The sequence below is a fragment of the Mustelus asterias genome, chromosome 26, assembly GCF_964213995.1.
Source record: "Mustelus asterias chromosome 26, sMusAst1.hap1.1, whole genome shotgun sequence".
Classification (NCBI taxonomy): Eukaryota; Metazoa; Chordata; class Chondrichthyes; order Carcharhiniformes; family Triakidae; genus Mustelus; species Mustelus asterias.
The window spans coordinates 28,116,587-28,133,910 of NC_135826.1; the positions used below are offsets into that span (position 1 = coordinate 28,116,587).

General features: G+C 43.7%; 1 protein-coding gene across 2 annotated transcripts in view; it reads left to right on the top strand.

The window, feature by feature from the left end:
* LOC144479737 (GRAM domain-containing protein 2B) overlaps nucleotides 1-16,613 on the top strand; it is a 62,132-nt gene extending 45,519 nt beyond the window's left edge. For both annotated transcript variants that reach the window (XM_078198769.1, XM_078198768.1), the window contains exons 10-13: nucleotides 3,742-3,834; nucleotides 6,060-6,156; nucleotides 7,059-7,166; nucleotides 15,251-16,613. In XM_078198769.1, coding sequence (XP_078054895.1) covers nucleotides 3,742-3,834; nucleotides 6,060-6,156; nucleotides 7,059-7,166; nucleotides 15,251-15,266 — 314 coding nt within the window. In that variant the 3' untranslated portion in view covers nucleotides 15,267-16,613. The remainder of the gene's footprint in view (nucleotides 1-3,741; nucleotides 3,835-6,059; nucleotides 6,157-7,058; nucleotides 7,167-15,250) is intronic.
* The last annotated feature ends 711 nt before the right edge of the window (nucleotides 16,614-17,324 follow it).

Genomic DNA, 17,324 nt, shown 5'->3' on the forward strand with positions numbered 1-17,324 from the left:
CTATGACTTTGGTTTGACTGCAAGCATCCACCTCCACAGCTATGGATCTTGCTACCTTCTAAATGAGGATGACTTGGGCAATGACTGAAACTCCTTTGAGCCACTTTTCTCTTGTGCTGGGCCACTTTTCAATGTTTCCCGGGTCAGATTTGCTTCCTGCATGACCTGCACCCTGCTCCACCTATTTGAGTTGTGCAGGCCAGCCTTAAATGGTGCTAACCTCTGACTGTATTGGCCTCCTGCTGATGTGAATCAACAGCTTGGATAACATTGGCTGGATAGAGCAATCATCCAAATCAATGGGGTGTTGGATGACTGTATTGCAGTGAAAGTTTTCATGGGTTATCTTAACAGACATTGCCTATTTGTAATATCCTGGATGAGCCCTCATTTGGTTGGCACAGTGGTTAGCACTGCTGCCTCACAGTAAGAAGTCTCACAACACCAGGTTAAAGTCCAACAGGTTTATTTGGTAGCAAATACCATAAGCTTTCGGAGTGCTGTCCTTCGTCAGATGGAGTGAATATCTGTTCTCCAACAGTGCACAGACAGAAATCAAGTTACAGAATACTAATTAGAATGCGAATCTCTACAGCCAGCCAGGTCTTAAAGGTACAGATAATGTAGGTGGAGGGAGCATTCAACACAGGTTAAAGAGATGTGTATTGTCTCCAGACAGAACAGCTAGTGAGATTCTACAAGCTGTGGGGGTTACTGATAATGTGACATAAATCCAACATCCCGGTTTAGGCTGTCCTCATGTGTGCGGAACTTGGCTATCAGTTTCTGCTCAGCGACTCTGCCGTGTGTCGTGAAGGCTGCCTTGGAGAACGCTTACCTGAAGATCCAAGGCTGAATGTCCGTGACTGCTGAAGTGCTCCCCCACAGGAAGAGAACAGTTTTGCCTGGTGACTGTCGAGCGGTGTTCATTCATCCGTTGTCGTAGCGTCTGCATGGTTTCCCCAATGTACCATGCCTCGGGACATCCTTTCCTGCAGCGTATCAGGTAGACAACGTTGGCCGAGTTGCAAGAGTATGTACCGTGTACCTGGTAGATGGTGTTCTCACGTAAGATGATGGCATCTGTGTCGATGATCTGGCATGTCTTGCAGAGGTTGCTGTGGCAGGGTTGTGTGGTGTCGTGGTCAGCTGTTCTGTCTGGAGACAATACACATCTCTTTAACCTGTGTTGAATGCTCCCTCCACCCACATTATCTGTACCTTTAAGACCTGGCTGGCTGTAGAGATTTGCATTCTAATTAGTATTCTGTAACTTGATATCTGTGTCTGTGCACTGTTGGAGAACAGATATTCACTCCATCTGACGAAGGAGCAGTGCTCCGAAAGCTTATGGTATTTGCTACCAAATAAACCTGTTGGACTTTAACCTGGTGTTGTGAGACTTCTTACTGTGCTTACCCCAGTCCAATGCCGGCATCTTCACATCCTGATTACCATCGATGCCTCACAGTGCCAGGGTCCCAGGTTCAATTCTGGCCTTGCGTCACTGTCAGTGTGGAGTTTGCACTTTCTCGCTCTATCTGCATGGGTTTCCTCTGGGTGCTCCAGTTTCCTCCCACAATCCAAAGATGTGTGGGTTAGGTTGATTGGCCACACTAAATTGATCCTAGTGTTGGGGATTAGTGGGTAAATGTGTGGGATTGTAGTTGGTACAGTCTCGATGGGCCAAATGGCCTCCTCCTGTACTGTAGGGATTCTAAGATTCTGATATCTTCAGGCAGTCTAGTGTCAAATTTTGTTTGATAATTGCTTCTGTGAAACTCTGGACTGTTTACTATATATAAAGACAATCTGATGCAAAAGGGTTATCATGAACTCTTGTGCCAATTTCCGCAGCCCATTACATCCTGATGAGGTTCCCTGAGGTGTGAAGTCCTAAAGAGGAGGACCACCAAATGGCTGCCAATCAGCTTGGGATGTGTCAGGAGAGCTCTCTACCCACCCTCTGAGACCAGGCCACCTATACCTGCAAAAAGAGAATAGCTACACTTCTTTGTCAGGTGATTTAGTGCATTCTGGGGTCCAAATCCAGATTTGATGTGGCAGCAGAGATATGGCACAGATGAGCATGAAGACCTGACTAACCGGTTCTTTAGAAGCACCCTAAATTTTTTGCATGTTATGTCTCCATGAAAGCATTGGCAAGAGTGATTTGTCAACCAGCAAAGCATGATTAGCTGCACCCACCCAGATTCCAACCCAAAGTCACCAGCATTGTGACAGTGGGCTGGCCATATTATTGGTAGGGAAGTGTCTTCAGTGTCTGTAGCAGTAGTTACTGCAGATCTCCCAGCTATGCATGTGAGAATCCCTGTTCTTAACATGTACTCCATGACCTGACTTCCCCACCAAGTGAAATTGTATGGACAGCAACAGAACCAGTTAGCTGTGCCCTTAATACTGCTGTCTGAATTTTAAAAAATGCTCTCCGAATATTTGCACTATCTCCTGTATTGCTACTTTCCTCTGTCTCCATGTCTCCGTTCCTTTTTAGTGTCATTTATTACAAATTTCCTCTCCCACTGCTAATGCGCTCTTTACACTTGATCTGCTCTGCACCTGGATCTGGAAATAGTGATGCAAATTAACTGACCTGGGAAGGGCGCATTACCATGGGTGCAGAGTTAGCGCCAGCTCTTCATCATCATTAGAGAGCTGGCATCCAACCAGGGAAAACCTGCCCCCTATGGTTTTGATCCTAATGAAGTCCATGCCTGATATGTTTTGGGAATTTGTCATGTGAGATCCTGTGGACCTAACATTCCAATGCTTTTCACCATGTCAACATGTGAGTGGTGGTATTGGAGTTGCAGATGCTGAGGGATAAATTCTTGTCTTCACCTATTCTCTGGATTGAAAATGGCGGACAATCTGCTCTACCAGATTACCCTGTCTCCTACCGTGAAGATAAAATTACCTGTATTTTATATCCACTTTTCTTTCTAAATTTCATTTAATACCAGAGACTTAAAGGGAAAAGATGATAAACTGAGAGGATAAGAACGAATGTGCTCTTTATGTTCTCCAAAGGGTGTTTGCTGAACATGTCTGTTCCCTTTCAAATCAAGCCCTTTAATTTATAATTTATTGCTTGGATGATTCTTCTGATGTAAAACACTCGGATGAAACCTCTTATGGTAGGCCCTGGAGTTGTGTGTGTCACATTTGGACTTTTCCACACAGTGGATGAGATTCTCCGGCCCGTGTTTCCTGCCAGTGGGAGCTGGCACGTTGTTTGCTAGCGGCAGGATTCTCCAGTCCTGCTGCAGTCAAGCGGGGGTGCACTGCCGGCAGGGCAGGAGAATCCCGCCAACATGAACGGATGGAGAATTCTGGCTATTATTTTTATTTAAACTAGGTAAAGCATTGTCTTTGTGAAAAGCTTTGGCATTCTCTGGTGATCACGATGGACACAAGGATGGCACACTCCAACCAGTTGACACTTGCTCTCTGCCTCATCACTGTACAGCTCCTTCTCTTGCGAGTATGAGCTTTTTTTCACCTTGCTGTATTAAATCTTGAGATTCTCATCTGTAGCACACTTTAATTCTGATGAAGGGCCGTGCCTGAAACTTTCATTTTTTTTTAACCAATGCTGCCCGACTTGCTGAGCGTTTCTTTGTCTTTTCAGTTACCTGGCTTATCTCATTTAATCATAAAATTCCTTTCTTACGTCAGCACTGCCTGACTAGCAGTCTTTCCGTTATGTCCCCCCTACAGATGCTGCTGACCCAACTCAAAATGGGATTCCTCTTTGTAAAGAGAACAAAGAACAGGAAGGGCAATCTGAAGAGGGAACTTCATGCTACATTGGTAAGGATTATATACCACACACCTGGCAGAGTATTAGCAAAATGACATTCCTACTTCAGATCGAAGTGAGTAGTTCTCTTTTGCATGGGTGTGTCAAATGCTTGGCGGCAGCAGGTCACCTAGCCACTCTTCACTCCTAGTTTTCCAACAGTCCACACATCACTAAGAAGAAAAAAATAATGAAATACAGTAACTGAATTAATTAGCTAATCTTTCACAGATAATAGAGGGAAATAACTGCGGGGGACCTTCTGTCCAACTTAACACAAGGATATTTGAATTGCAAAGTCAATTAATCTCCACCTTTAGTGGGACACTGATCCAAACAACCCCCACCCCCCACAACTCCAAAAAAGAAATCGGACATATTTTAGAAAACTTGGACTAATGATTCATTTTAAAGAAATAAAAATAACACTCATGGTCCATACCTTATCATTTTAATTTTTTTTATTCGTTCATGGCGTATGGGCATTGCTGCCAAGGTTAGCATTTAATCCCCATCTCTACTTGCCCTTAAACCAAATTTCAGAGGCAGCTAAGAGTTAACCACATTGCTGTGGCTAAGGAGTCACATTTAGGCCAGACCAGGTCAGGATGGCAGATTTCCTTCCCTAAAGGACATTAGTGAACCAGATGGGTTTTTCCAACAATGGTTCATGGTCCTCAGTAGATTCCTAATCCCAGATATTTTTCATTGAATTCAAATTCCACCATCTGTCGTGGCAGGATTCAAACCAGGGTGCCCAGAACATTAGCTGAGTTGTTTTGGATTAATAGTCTAATGATAATGCCACTAGGGCTTTTACAACTGACAATTTTCATGGTCATCATTTAGATTTCTAATTCCAGATTGTTATTGAATTCAAATTTCACCATCCACCGTGGTGGGATTTGAACCCAGGTCCCCAGAGTATCATTACGAGTCTGGTGACAATACTACTGCGCAATTGCCTCCTCTAAGCTAGGTGGCACCATACATTGATCTGCAATGACGGATAACTGATTAAAGGGCACACCATCAAGTCTCGACTTCCCCACATGGCAGACAAATAGAACAGGGAGAAAAGGTGGAGGAGGAAAAACCAGGAAAGCAAGTTCAGCTAAGTGTACTTTCACTCCTCCTGTGAGTGGTTGTGAAGCACATTGCTCCCCTGAGGGAAGGAAATGGTCAAATACCGGCTAACAAGAGGTTAAATTGCATCTTCAATTTGCATCAAAAGGAAACATGTGGAAAAACATTGATGATTTTTGGGGTTTGAATAATAACCCTCGCAAAAGAGTCTCAGGACTCCCCTAATGCTAAGTTGTCTTCCATCATTAAAAAGCATAAAGCTCAACAGAATAAATTCCCACATTCATGCCCTGTTTGGGTACCTTTTTTTGAAATCTCGTGTTCACATGAGGGGTAAACAAACTAGTTAGTCATAGAGGTTTATAGCATGGAAACAGACCCTTCGGCCCAACTTGTCCATGCTGACGTTTTTTAACCACTAAGCTAGTCCCAATTGTACCCACCTCTACTACTACCTCTGGCAGCTTGTTCCAGACACTCACCACCCTCAGTGAAAAATATGCCCCTCGGGACCCTTTTGTATCTCTCCCCTCTCACCTTAAACGCATAGTTTTAGACTCCCCTACCTTTTTGGGAAAGGATGTCGACTATCTAGCTAATCTATGTCCCTCATTATTTTTTTAGACGTCTATAAGATCACCTCTAAGCCTCTTACACTCCAGGGGGGAAAAAAAAGTCCTAGTCTATCCAGCCTCTCCTTATAACTCAAACCATCAAGTCCCGGTAGCATCCTAGTAAATCTTTAAGTAAGGTGTGAATTCTGACAGGACTCCAAAGCAAAGCTGTGACTCTTGAAGGCAACTGTTAGTGTTATATCTCGTGCTCTGGAAGGCAGAACAAATGTAGGTACGGTATTTTGTAAATGAGCTATTGGTGAATGTGGAAGAATTGCAGTCTGGATTTTGAATGGTTTTTAAACTTTCTTGCTTTTCCGCATCATGAGAATTGAACTGGCTTCCCACAAGTGGTTGTATATTTTTCAGGGGGTGTTGCTATTTTCAAACCACAACCATGTTTCCAAACAAGGCTGCTGGAAGGGAGAATTTCCTCTCCAGGAATAGTGACTTTGGGAAGTTGACTATTTTTGTGCACTTGCTGCCTGTTACCTCCCTGTTTTTTTTATTTGTGGGTTTTTTTTTTCAAACTGCAGGTGACTCTTGGCTCCAGAAAGCAACAAAAAGGGTGAAATCATTTGTGTGTCATGAATCAGCCACCTTTAACACGCTCATCATCATCTATGTCCTGCTGTGAGTGTTGTACGTCTTGGAAAATGCAACCATTTAATAGAAACCGAAAAATGCTGGATAAACTCAGCAGGTCTGGCAGCATCTGTGGAGAGACAATGTTTCTTCTGCAGAAGGGTCATTTAGACTCGCAACATTGGCTCTATTCTCTCTCCACAGATGCCGCCAATGTTGCGAGTCTAAATGACCCTTCTGCAGAAGGAACATTGTCTCTCCACAGATGCTGCCAGACCTGCCGAGTTTATCCAGCATTTTCTATCCTTACTTCAGATGTCCAGCATCTGCAACGCTTTGCTTTTATTTGAGAACCGTCTTAATATCCTCGGTGAACCTACAACTTTGTCGTCTTTGAGGAAAGAATACTTGTAGGGTAATATTACAAAGATGGGGGCAGCATGGTGGCACAGTGGTTAGCTCTGCTGCCTCACAGCACCAGGGACCCGGACTCGATTCCAACACCAAGGTGACTGTCTGTCTGTGTGGAGTTTGCACATTCTCCCCATGTCTGCGTGGGTTTCCTCCGGGTGCTCCGGTTTCCTCCCACACTCCAAAGATGTGCGGGTTTGGTGGATTAACCATGGTAAATGTAATCGGGTTACGGGGATAGGGTGGGGGAGAGGGCCTGGGTAAGATGCTCTGTCAGAGAGTTGGTTTTATAACTGGTAAGACTAAGCTGTATTCATAAAAATAAGGTAAATTTTACCAATATTATAGAACATACTGCACAAACATGTTCAGTGTTTTTTAATGTGGGATGACACAAAGTAGGATTAATGCTTTGTGATGGGTTCACTACAAATTATTTCAGTATAGCTACAAACCGTTTCAGTACATCTAAGTTATCAGGAAGGAATCTGTCCAGTTTTAATGTCTATCCTGTTAATCTATTTTTTTTTCAATTGCAGAGTACTACTGTTGTTGATTTCTTCCGGTTACATTGGCTTCAGAATTGTGGCTCTAGAGGAGCAGTTGATGTCCATGGGGGCCTGGCCAGAACTCCACACGCACAACCAGTAAGTGGTCAGATAAAACTGAAGCAAGCGCTCTGTGCCATCTTGCCAGCTGCACGGGGTGTTTATGCATCTGAAACAGTCCAGACTGCTCATTAAAAACAAACTATATTGCTCAACGCCACATGGCAGAGAACCTGCAGATTCAGTAGAAGCAACAACAATCCCCTTCACATCTAATCATTTACCATCTCTTTGTAATAATGCAGTGTTTAGTGTACCAGTCCCATTTTGCTTAACAACAGATATCAAGCTCTTTTATTTTATCCATTTGTGGGCCATGGGCATCGCTGACTGGCCAGCATTTATTGCCCGTCCCTAATTGCCCTTGGAGAGGGCAGTTGAGAGTCAACCACATTGCTGTGGCTCTGGAGTCACATGTAGGCCAGACTGGGTAAGGACAGCAGATTTCCTTCCTTAAAGGTCATTAGTGAACCAGATGGGTTTTTTGGACAATAATTTCATGTTCATCAGTAGATTCTTAATTCCAGATTTTTTTTTATTGAACTCAAATTCCACCATCTGTCATGGCAGGATTCGAACCCGGGTCCCCAAAGCAGCTGAGTTTCTGGATTAATAGTCTAGCGGTAATACCGCTCAGCCATCACCTTCCCTTATTGTGCATAGAAATGTACATCTTGCTGAAATGAGACATGTTGCTGAAGCTTTGTTTTGTGTTCATCAGGACAAACACCAGAATGATCGCAGCAATTTAGACTTCAGGAGAAAAGGGTACTGATTAATTGATTGGCAGAGATGTTGACATGGAGAAAGCAACTATAGGCTCATCAAACTCCTTGGTGATTCAAAAGAGGCATAAGGCTTGAGCATGTCCTTTTGTTTACAGGGAATGGGCCACTGTGTAGGAATTTATGTCACTTCTTGCAAGCATAAATGATCCACATCACAAGCTTGACAGATTATCTTAAATGGTTCATTAGTGTAGCTATTGGCACACACTAGATTGGTGTAGACCAATGAGGAAATGTCTTTGTTTAATTTTGGCCCTGTGGAGAATTTGTTATTGGGACTTTCTTGTATTCATCATTACCCTGTGGCAGCTTGTCAGACAGGAGTTCTGTTAGGAATTTTATTTAATCTACATCAAATTTGAGGCCAAATACTGATTTGCGGAATGTCCAAGCACGGAAGATTGGCGTACAAATCCAAATTATCCCAATTGTTTTGTGATAATTCATCTCATTCTAACCCATAACAGTTGCAGAATTTAAGAATTCTTGATATTGCTTTGCTAACTTGCTAATGAGAGAGACTACAGATAACTGGCAGCTTAGTGGCATTGTGGGAGTTAACACTGCTGCTTCATAGCTCCAGGGACCGTGGTTCAATTCTGGCCTTGGGTGACTGTAGAGTTTGCACGTTCTCCCCATGTCTGCATGGGTTTCCTCCCACAGTCAAGATGTGCCGGGTTGGCCATAGTAAATTGCTCCTTAGTGTCCCAAGATGTGTAGGTTAGGTGGATTAGCTATGGTAGTGGGGCTACAGGCATATGGCGGGGGAGAGGGCTTTGGATAACATACTGTCAGAGAGTCAGTGCAGATTTGATGGGTCGAATGTCCTCTTTCTGTGCTGTGGGGATTCAATGAAAAGGTTCACTGAATTCCTGAAAGCAGGAGGTTCCAGGTAACTCTTGGGAATGGATAAGAAGTTAAATTGTAATGAAGTCATGGTAGGGCTTGAGCTTTACTGAGGGTGAACTAACTCAATGAAAACTGGTCAGATTTGCAGAAGATGCCAAATTAGAGGAGGCAGTGGAATCATAGCTGAGAAATTTACAGAATGAATTGGGCAAAAAGCTGTAAGAGGGTAGTAGAACAATGAAAGTTGTAATCTAATACAGGCATTTGTAATGTACTTCTTGCAGAAAGGGAAAATGGGCATCGTCCATCGATGGTGTTGAAATAGCTTAGGATGAAGTTCAGAGATTTGAGACTTGAGTCCAAAGATGTGTGGGTTAAGTTGATTGGCCATGCTAAATTGCCTCTTGGGTTAGATGGATTAACCATGGGAAAGGTGAGATGTTACAGGGATAGGGTGGGGGGAGGGCCTGGGTGAGATATTCCGTCAGTGTTGGTGCAGACTTGATGGGCCGAATGGCTTCTTCAGCACTGTAGGGATTCTGAGACTTGACACTCCACGTGTCCAACCACAGCAATTGATCAAAGAACATTGGGCTACATAGACAAGAAAGGAAGTCTGAGGAAGTTGTGAACAAACTGTACAGTTCTCTGATCCGTCCACAAAGTACTGTCCACTTCTGGTCCACAAAGCCTTGATTTATGAAACGAGACTAGAGAAACTTGGACTTGTGAGTCATAAAAGAAATCATTTGAGAGACGATCTTTCAGAAAGTGATGGTTGAGGATTATTAAGTGAGACAAAGGGACAAGCTAGTAAAAGGTAAATCTAAGAGCGACCAACGTATGGCATAGACATGCAGACAGAGGCAAAGACAATTGTATAAAAGCAAATTATTGCGGATGCTGGAATCTGAAACCAAAGGAAAAAATGTTGGAAAATCTCAGCAGGTCTGGCAGCATCTGTAAGGAGAAAAAAGAGCTGACGTTTTTGAGTCCAGATTTGACAAAGGGTCACCTGGACTCGAAACGTCAGCTCTTTTCTCTCCTTACAGATGCTGCCAGACCCGCTGAGATTTTCCAGCAATTTCTCTTGGTGGCAAAAACAATGTAATTATTTGAAGACTGATTGCATCCTACCAGGAGGATGCAATTGGTTGGGCAGCACGGTGGCACAGTTGTTAGCACAGCTGCCTCACAACACCAGGGACCTGGGTTCAATTCCTGGCTTGGGTCACTGTCTGTGTGGAGTTTGCACATTCTCCCCATGTCTGCGTGGGTTTCCTCCGGTTTCCTCCCACATTCCAAAGATATGTGGGTTAGGTTGATTGGCCATGCTAAATTGCCCCTTAGTGTCAGGGGACTAGCAGGGTAAATGGGGTTCCAGGGATAGGACCTGGGTGGGATTGTGGTTGGCGCAGACTCGATGGGCCAAATGGCCTCTTTCTGCACTGTAGGGATTCTGAGGAGGGTACTTGCGGATCTTGCTGGACAGATGAATTAAGGTGAACTGATGAGGTTTCTCAACTGAAGATTATCTTCACTTTAGCTGGTGTCAGACCTGTTCAATCTTGCAGATTTAAAAAGCTGATAAAATACTAAGTGTGTCCGTACATGTACTGCACAAAGCAATGAAAATCTCTCATTGTGAAACCCAAGGTAATTACACTTGAGACATTTATTTCATCATTGCTCTGAAATCTCCTGATGTCAGTTCAAACATCAGTTTCATTTTCCTGAAGTTGATGTGCTTTGTATTCTGGAATTCAGTTGAAAGGCTCAAATGGCTGTGTTCCACAAGAGCCAAGGTCGATTTATTTCATTACTACTGTAACAACCACTCTTGCAACCTTGTTCTTTCTGATTGTTAGCCAAATATGATGTAAACTTTGTACAATATGGAATCCTTTGCATCCACTGGGGAGGGGGTTTGGTTTAATTCCCTAGGCATCTCCAACAGGATGGCACTCCCTCAGCCTCTGCTTATACTTTAGTGCAGAACTTTGTGGCCAAGTCTGGTGCACGTGGCTTGAACCATTCGCCAGATAAAGGCACTTGTGTTTCTCTCTCCCCTGGAATATTAATGTTGAATTCAAAGTGTAAATGATTTAAACCCACAACAGTGTGGTAATTCCTTAATTAGTAATGACACCAACTGATTCAGACAGGCCACATGTGGCATATGACTATATCTCCACCCTCCTGATCAGCCTCCAATAACTTTGTCATTCGGTATCATGTCAAATCTACTCAGAAGTATAATTCATAAATCTATTCTTAATTTGAAGATGTACCTTGCTCTCTGAATTGTTCTTGAAGTAGCCACAATCTGAAATGGGTGGTGTCGATAATATAGGGTGTTGGAATTTAATTGTAAGAGAAATAAATAATTTGAATTTAAGAACTTGAATTTATATGACACCATTCAGCCCCACCCCTCTGGACTTTCCAAAGGGGATTCATCGCAGTGTTAAAGTAGACCCTTGTCGTTAGGCAGGGAAACATGGCTGCCAATTTTTGCACAAGTCCTGAGAAACATTATCTATTTTAGTGGTGTTGAGTAAGGGGTAAATATTGGCCAGAGTATCAGGAACTCGAGGGCTGGGATTCCAGTAGCTGGATTGATGGGTTTTCCTTTCTCCCCATTTGTACCCCAACCCTTAATAGACAGTCTGCACCAGATGTAAGATCACATGACAGTAGACTATGCTGAGGGATAGCACGAGGCTTTGCTAAGTCTTGTACTGTATGTAGTAGAATGTTCAATAAAGGTCAAGTTTAGGAGCAGCCTTGCCTCCAGCACTGTGTAATAAGATCAGGATAACCTCAGCTAAGACTCGCAACAATAATAGTAAAAGTTAAGGACATGCCAGTTTCCCTCACTACACCCAATGACACATAGAAGCTCTCCTATGCGGCAAGTTCTGTCCCAATTGTGTTCTGAGAATTTTAAAAAATTCATTTACAGGATCAGGGTGTTGCTGGCCAGGCCAGCATTTATTCTCTATTTCTAGTTGCCCCTTAAAGGTGGTGATGAGCTGCCACCAATATTTAACATTGCATAGCCAGAAACCTTAACTACAACAATTATATTTACATAGGACATTGCATTGCATTACAGATGCTAAGACGCTCCACAAGAGAATTATAAAACAAAGTGTGACATTGAGTCACGTAAGGCAATATTGGATCAGGTGACCAACAGCTTAGTCAGTGTCTTCAAGGAGGAAAATGAGAGAGACTGAGGGGTGTAGAGAGGGAATTCCAGTGCTTGGGGCCTTGGCAACTGAAGAAAATGCCACAAGTGTTGGCTCATTGTGTTTGGAAATGCATGCGGTCAGAAGTAGGTATCTGAAGGTCGTGGGGCTGAAAGAGATGGGGCAAAGTTGAGCGATGTTATGAAAGTGGGAAAAGGCAGTCTTCGTGTTGCACTTGATCTGGAGATAATCTTCTGATTCCTATTCCTGCCCTCACTGAGAACAGAATCGTAATAGAAATTCTCCTTTCTCCTCCTCCTTTTAATCATTGCTATGTTGATTCTCAGACCCTAGCCAGAGCTGATTGAAATCTTTTATATCCATGACTCTGGAAATCTGTCTGTAATTCCCTGTTTTCTTTGATGCCAGTAGACTTCATTCCCAATTGGTTGACTTTGCCCACCAGAGAAGGGACCAGTGGAAATGGGGAAATGTTTCCAAATAAATCTGTCATCCATTATTTGGGATTTCATCCGAGTTATTTCAGCATCTACACAGAGTGCAGATCGATTTCTGTTTTTTCCAAACATTTGCACTTTAGAAGCTCTTCCAATCTATTATTAATCTTCAGGCTGAAACTAATGAGCTGCTAGCTTTCCATCTGCTAGTTCTCTAATGTGAATAAAATATTTTGTTACCTGTTGGCCTTAACTATATGAGCACTGATTTACCTTTGACACCAGTCAAAGAACAAAGAAAATTACAGCACAGGAATAGGCCCTTTGGCCCTCCAAGCCTGCACTGACCATGCTGCCCAACTTAACTAAAAACCCCTATCCTTCCAGGGACCATATCCCTCCATTCACAACCTATTCATGTATTTGTCAAGACGCCCCTTAAAAGCCACTACCGTATCCGCTTCCACTACCTCACCCGGCAATGAGTTCCAGGCACCCACTACTCTCTATGTAAAAAATCTGCCTCGTACATCTCCTTTAAACCTTGCCCCTCGCACCTTAAACCTATGCCCCCTAGTAATTGACTCTTCCACCCTGAGAAAAAGCTTCTGACTATCCACTCTGTCCATGCCTCTCATAATTTTGTAGACTTCTATCAGGTCTCCCCTCAACCTCCCCTCAACCTCCGTCGCTCCAGTGAGCCCCTTTAGATATTTTTGCAGTTTGATTTTAAATCTGTCCCTTGCATACTTCTCAGTAACTGAAGACCCTCATCTGTATTTCTCCATACCTACCCTTTCAAAAGTACTCTGCTCTGTGCTAAATGCTGGCAATACCAACTCTCTCCTTTCTTTAAAGCAAATTACTGCGGATGCTGGAGTCAAACTGAAAATGCTGGAAAATCTCAGCAGGTCTGACAACATCTGTGGGGAGAGAGAATAGATCCAATGTTTTGAGTCTGGATGACCCATCATCAGAGCTTTCCTGTACCTACAACACCATTCCTCTCCCTTGCTTTCCTCCCTCCATCCCATTCTGTCCTGGAACCTAAATTGTGATCAATGATCCTGTGGGTTAAAAACAAAAGTGCAAATGTTCCCAAAAAGCTCTGAGGGAAATTGAGTACTCCGGGCACGTCAGCCAATAATACATTCAGGGGAGGCAGTGGCCCAATGGTGGTATTGCTAGACTGTTAATCCATAAACTCAATGTTCTGGGGACCTGGGTTCGAATTCTGCCATAGCAGATGGTAGAATTTGAATTCAATTTTTAAAAATCTGGAATTAAGAATCTACCGATGACCATGAAACCGTTGTCGGAAAAACCCATCTGGTTTATCAATGTCCTTTTAGGGAAGGAAATCTGCCATCCTTACCTGGTCTGGCCTACATGTGACTCCAGAGCCACAGCAATGTGGTTGACTCTCAACTGCCCTCTGAAATAGCCTAGCAAGCTTCTCAGTTCAAGGGTGACGAGGGATGGGCAATGAATGCTGGCCTTGCCAGAAACACCCATGTCCCATGAATGAATTTGGTGCCTGTGTAGTTCAAACTTTTTACTATTTACGTACAAAGTTTAAAAATAGACCCTGTTGCATAACAACTATGCAAAGCAAATTCAGGAGGTTGACGACTGACTTTTGTGCTGCCGGTCTTGATGCAATACAATAGCAGGAGATGGCATTTTGAGCTTTTATTTAAATTCACACCCACTGTGCTAATCATTTTCTTTTATTTCCAAACCACTGGGCATTTTCTTTAAGTACCTCCATCAGGCTGAAATCAATCACTCAACACAGTTTAGAAAACATAATTGAAATCAGTTTTCAGGAATGACTTTTATTCCATTATGAAGTGATCTTGGCTGTATAATCTGTGCAGCTGAAAATAGAATGAGGTAAGGGGGAGAAGAATGATTTGCTGTACGGACTGAAAACAAACATCAGTAATAAAGATATTAAAGAACAGCACAGAAACAGGCCCTTTGGCCCTCCGAGCCTGTGCCAATCATAGTGCCCTAACTAAACTTTAAAAAAAACCTTCTGCCCTTACTTGGTCCCTATCCCTATATTCCCTCCCTATTCATGCACCGTATCCAGGTGCCTCCTTAAATGTTACTAATGTGCCTGCTTCCACCATCTCCTATAACAATGTGTTCCACTCCGTGTGGGGGAAAAACCTCTCCCGCCCATAGAATCCCTGCAGTGCAGGAGGAGGCCATTCAGCCCATTGAGTCTGCACCGATCACAATCCCACTCCCTTAAACTTTCCCCCTCTCAACTTGAACCTGTGCTCCCTTGTAATTGACACTTCCACCCTTGGAAAAAGCCTCTGACTATCCACCCCATCTATCTATAGCTCTCATAATTTTGTAGACCCTTATCAGGTCTCCCCTCAGTCTCCATCTTTCCAGTGAAAACAATGCTCGTTTATTTGCCCTCGAGACCAGGCAACATCCGGGTGAATCTTCTTTGCACTCTCTCCAAAGCTTCCACGCCCTTCTGGTAGTGTGGTGATCAGAACTGCACGTGATACTCCAAATGCGGCCTAACCAAACACCTGTTACCTTTTTCTCCTGCACTCCCCCACAAGTGAGCCTCTATACTGTATAGAGACAGTCGTGATTCAGGAATATGTGGCTCACAAAAAGGCCAACTTTTTTTGGGGGAGTTTCAGATGGTTTGGTTTTTCAGTTAGCATTGGTGTATTAATCTTTTGAGGCACTGCACCCATATACAGTTTATTGTGCTTAGCAAAGGGTTTAGAGGGGGGGGGTTCTGTATCAGATGCTATATTTACTGGTCACAATCATGTATCTTTTTGTGTTTCATGTAGATACAGAAAAACATGAAACTGGGACGTTAACTGTGAACGGCACCTTCCATGTGTCAAAGGACTCCGGTGGGCTTTGATGATGCTGTGCTGCAAGATATCCCCCCTCCCCCAAATTCACAACAAGTGTTTTGTGACCATTGGGCATCATGGAACAATCTGTCTTTTTTTTTTAATGTTGACTGTCAAAGGAATCCTATTCTAAACTCGCACACGTTTTGTATTCCATAGCAAGTTGGATGTGTTGGAGGTGACCTCCTGGTTTTGTTTGTTTTTTTTTAAAAAGGGGGGGAGGAAATTGACTCTTGTGGCAAATCCTACTTATCGATCCAAGCAAGATGCATCGGATTTGATGAGTCAGCCTGTTTGACAGGCTTTGCACTGGAATGCAGTATGTTTTGTTGCTGCTGAGTGTAAAATGATCTACTGAGAACGAGCGAGCACCGAAGGAAACCTTTCCAGAGGAAGTTCCGAATCATAACCTTGAGAATTTGATGCTGTGAAAAATGTTTAGACTTGGGTATGTAATACCGAGAGAACAGACCATGCCTTGCATTATTGATCCAGTGCACTACAAGGCAGGACATGCAATCGAAGCGACTTTTCATATTTCAGCATTACATTTTTTTATAGAAGTGACTGCTTTTGCTGGTAGCTGGGCCCTGTGTGGGATAATGAGCTGGCTCAGTTTGGTTCTTGATTTTGGTGTGGTATTCTACCCCACCACCTTGTATTTTTAAAAAAAAATGTATAGCTGTCATGCCTGGAAGCAAAAGGCAAAGGTGTTAACAAGAAACTTGCTTTCTCCAACACTCCCCATGAGTGAGTTAATGTGGAGTACCGTGTCTGAGTCTGTTCCAGGTTCTTCCCACAGTCCAAAGATGTGCAGGTTAGATTGATTGGCCATGCTCAATTGTTCCTTAGTGTCAGGGAGATTAGCAGGGTAAATATGTGGGGTGTGGATGGGATTGTTGTCGGTGCAGGCTTGATGGGCCGAATGGTCTCTTTCTGCACTGTAGGGATTCTATGATTAATTAGAAATCTAGGGCTGGATTTTACACCCCTCCACAGACGTGTGTTTGGGGGGGGGGGGGGCACACGTAGGCATGGGTACATAGCCTGCTCATTGCTCCCTGACCTGTCTTCCACTCTGTGGAGATGCTGGTGTTGGACTGGGGTAAACATAGTAAGAAGTTTAACAACACCAGGTTAAAGTCCAACAGGTGTGGCTTTTGCTACCAAATAAACCTGTTGGACTTTAACCTGGTGTTGTTAGACTTCTTACTGTCTTCCATTCCACAGGGGCTGGTGGGAGTGCACTGGGCAAAAGGCTGCCCAGTGCACCCATTGTGGTCCTTCATCTCACTCACACACCGATGTTTTACCCTCAGCGGTGAAGAGGTTTGAGCTAGTGTCAAGCAAAACGGAGGCAGGAAGGGAAACCTCTTTCAGTGTGCCCATCATACACCTCCTCTCCCACCCACCCCGCAATCTCTCCAAGGTCACAATCCTGGGGTTGCCCTGGGCTGGTAGCCTGTACTTGCCTTCAGTCCCTCTTCTTTTGGGTTCTGGCTGTAGCAGCAGCAGTGGCCAGTGCTCGTACCTGGCGCTGCTGGAGCTCCAGCCCTGTCGGCCAATTGATTTGACTGGCAGTGCTGTGAGGTGGGGCCACCTCCCCTGATGACTGCGGAATTCTTGTCCGAAGACAATTAAACTCCCTCGCCAAGTGTAAAATAGCTGCAGGGCAGTTTGCTTTTTCGGGGCCAAACTCCTAACCAGCTATGCAAGCAGGGAGCGTGACTTCCTAGAAAATCCAGCCCATGATTACAAAAGAAAACTTGAGCTAAAGCGTTTTGAATGGTTTGTTTCATTGGATTAGGCCCTCTAACATTTGTTTTTCTTTATGGTACAATCCACCTCGGTCTCTGCTAAATTAAATTTGTTATTTACATTTCACGCTTCTTATTTGAACATCAACATTCTGAAGTATGCAGTCAGGTTACATTTCTATCATGAGACGGTTACTTCCCAAACTGCAGTTGCGGATTTTCCCCTGACCAATATCCACAGTATCGTT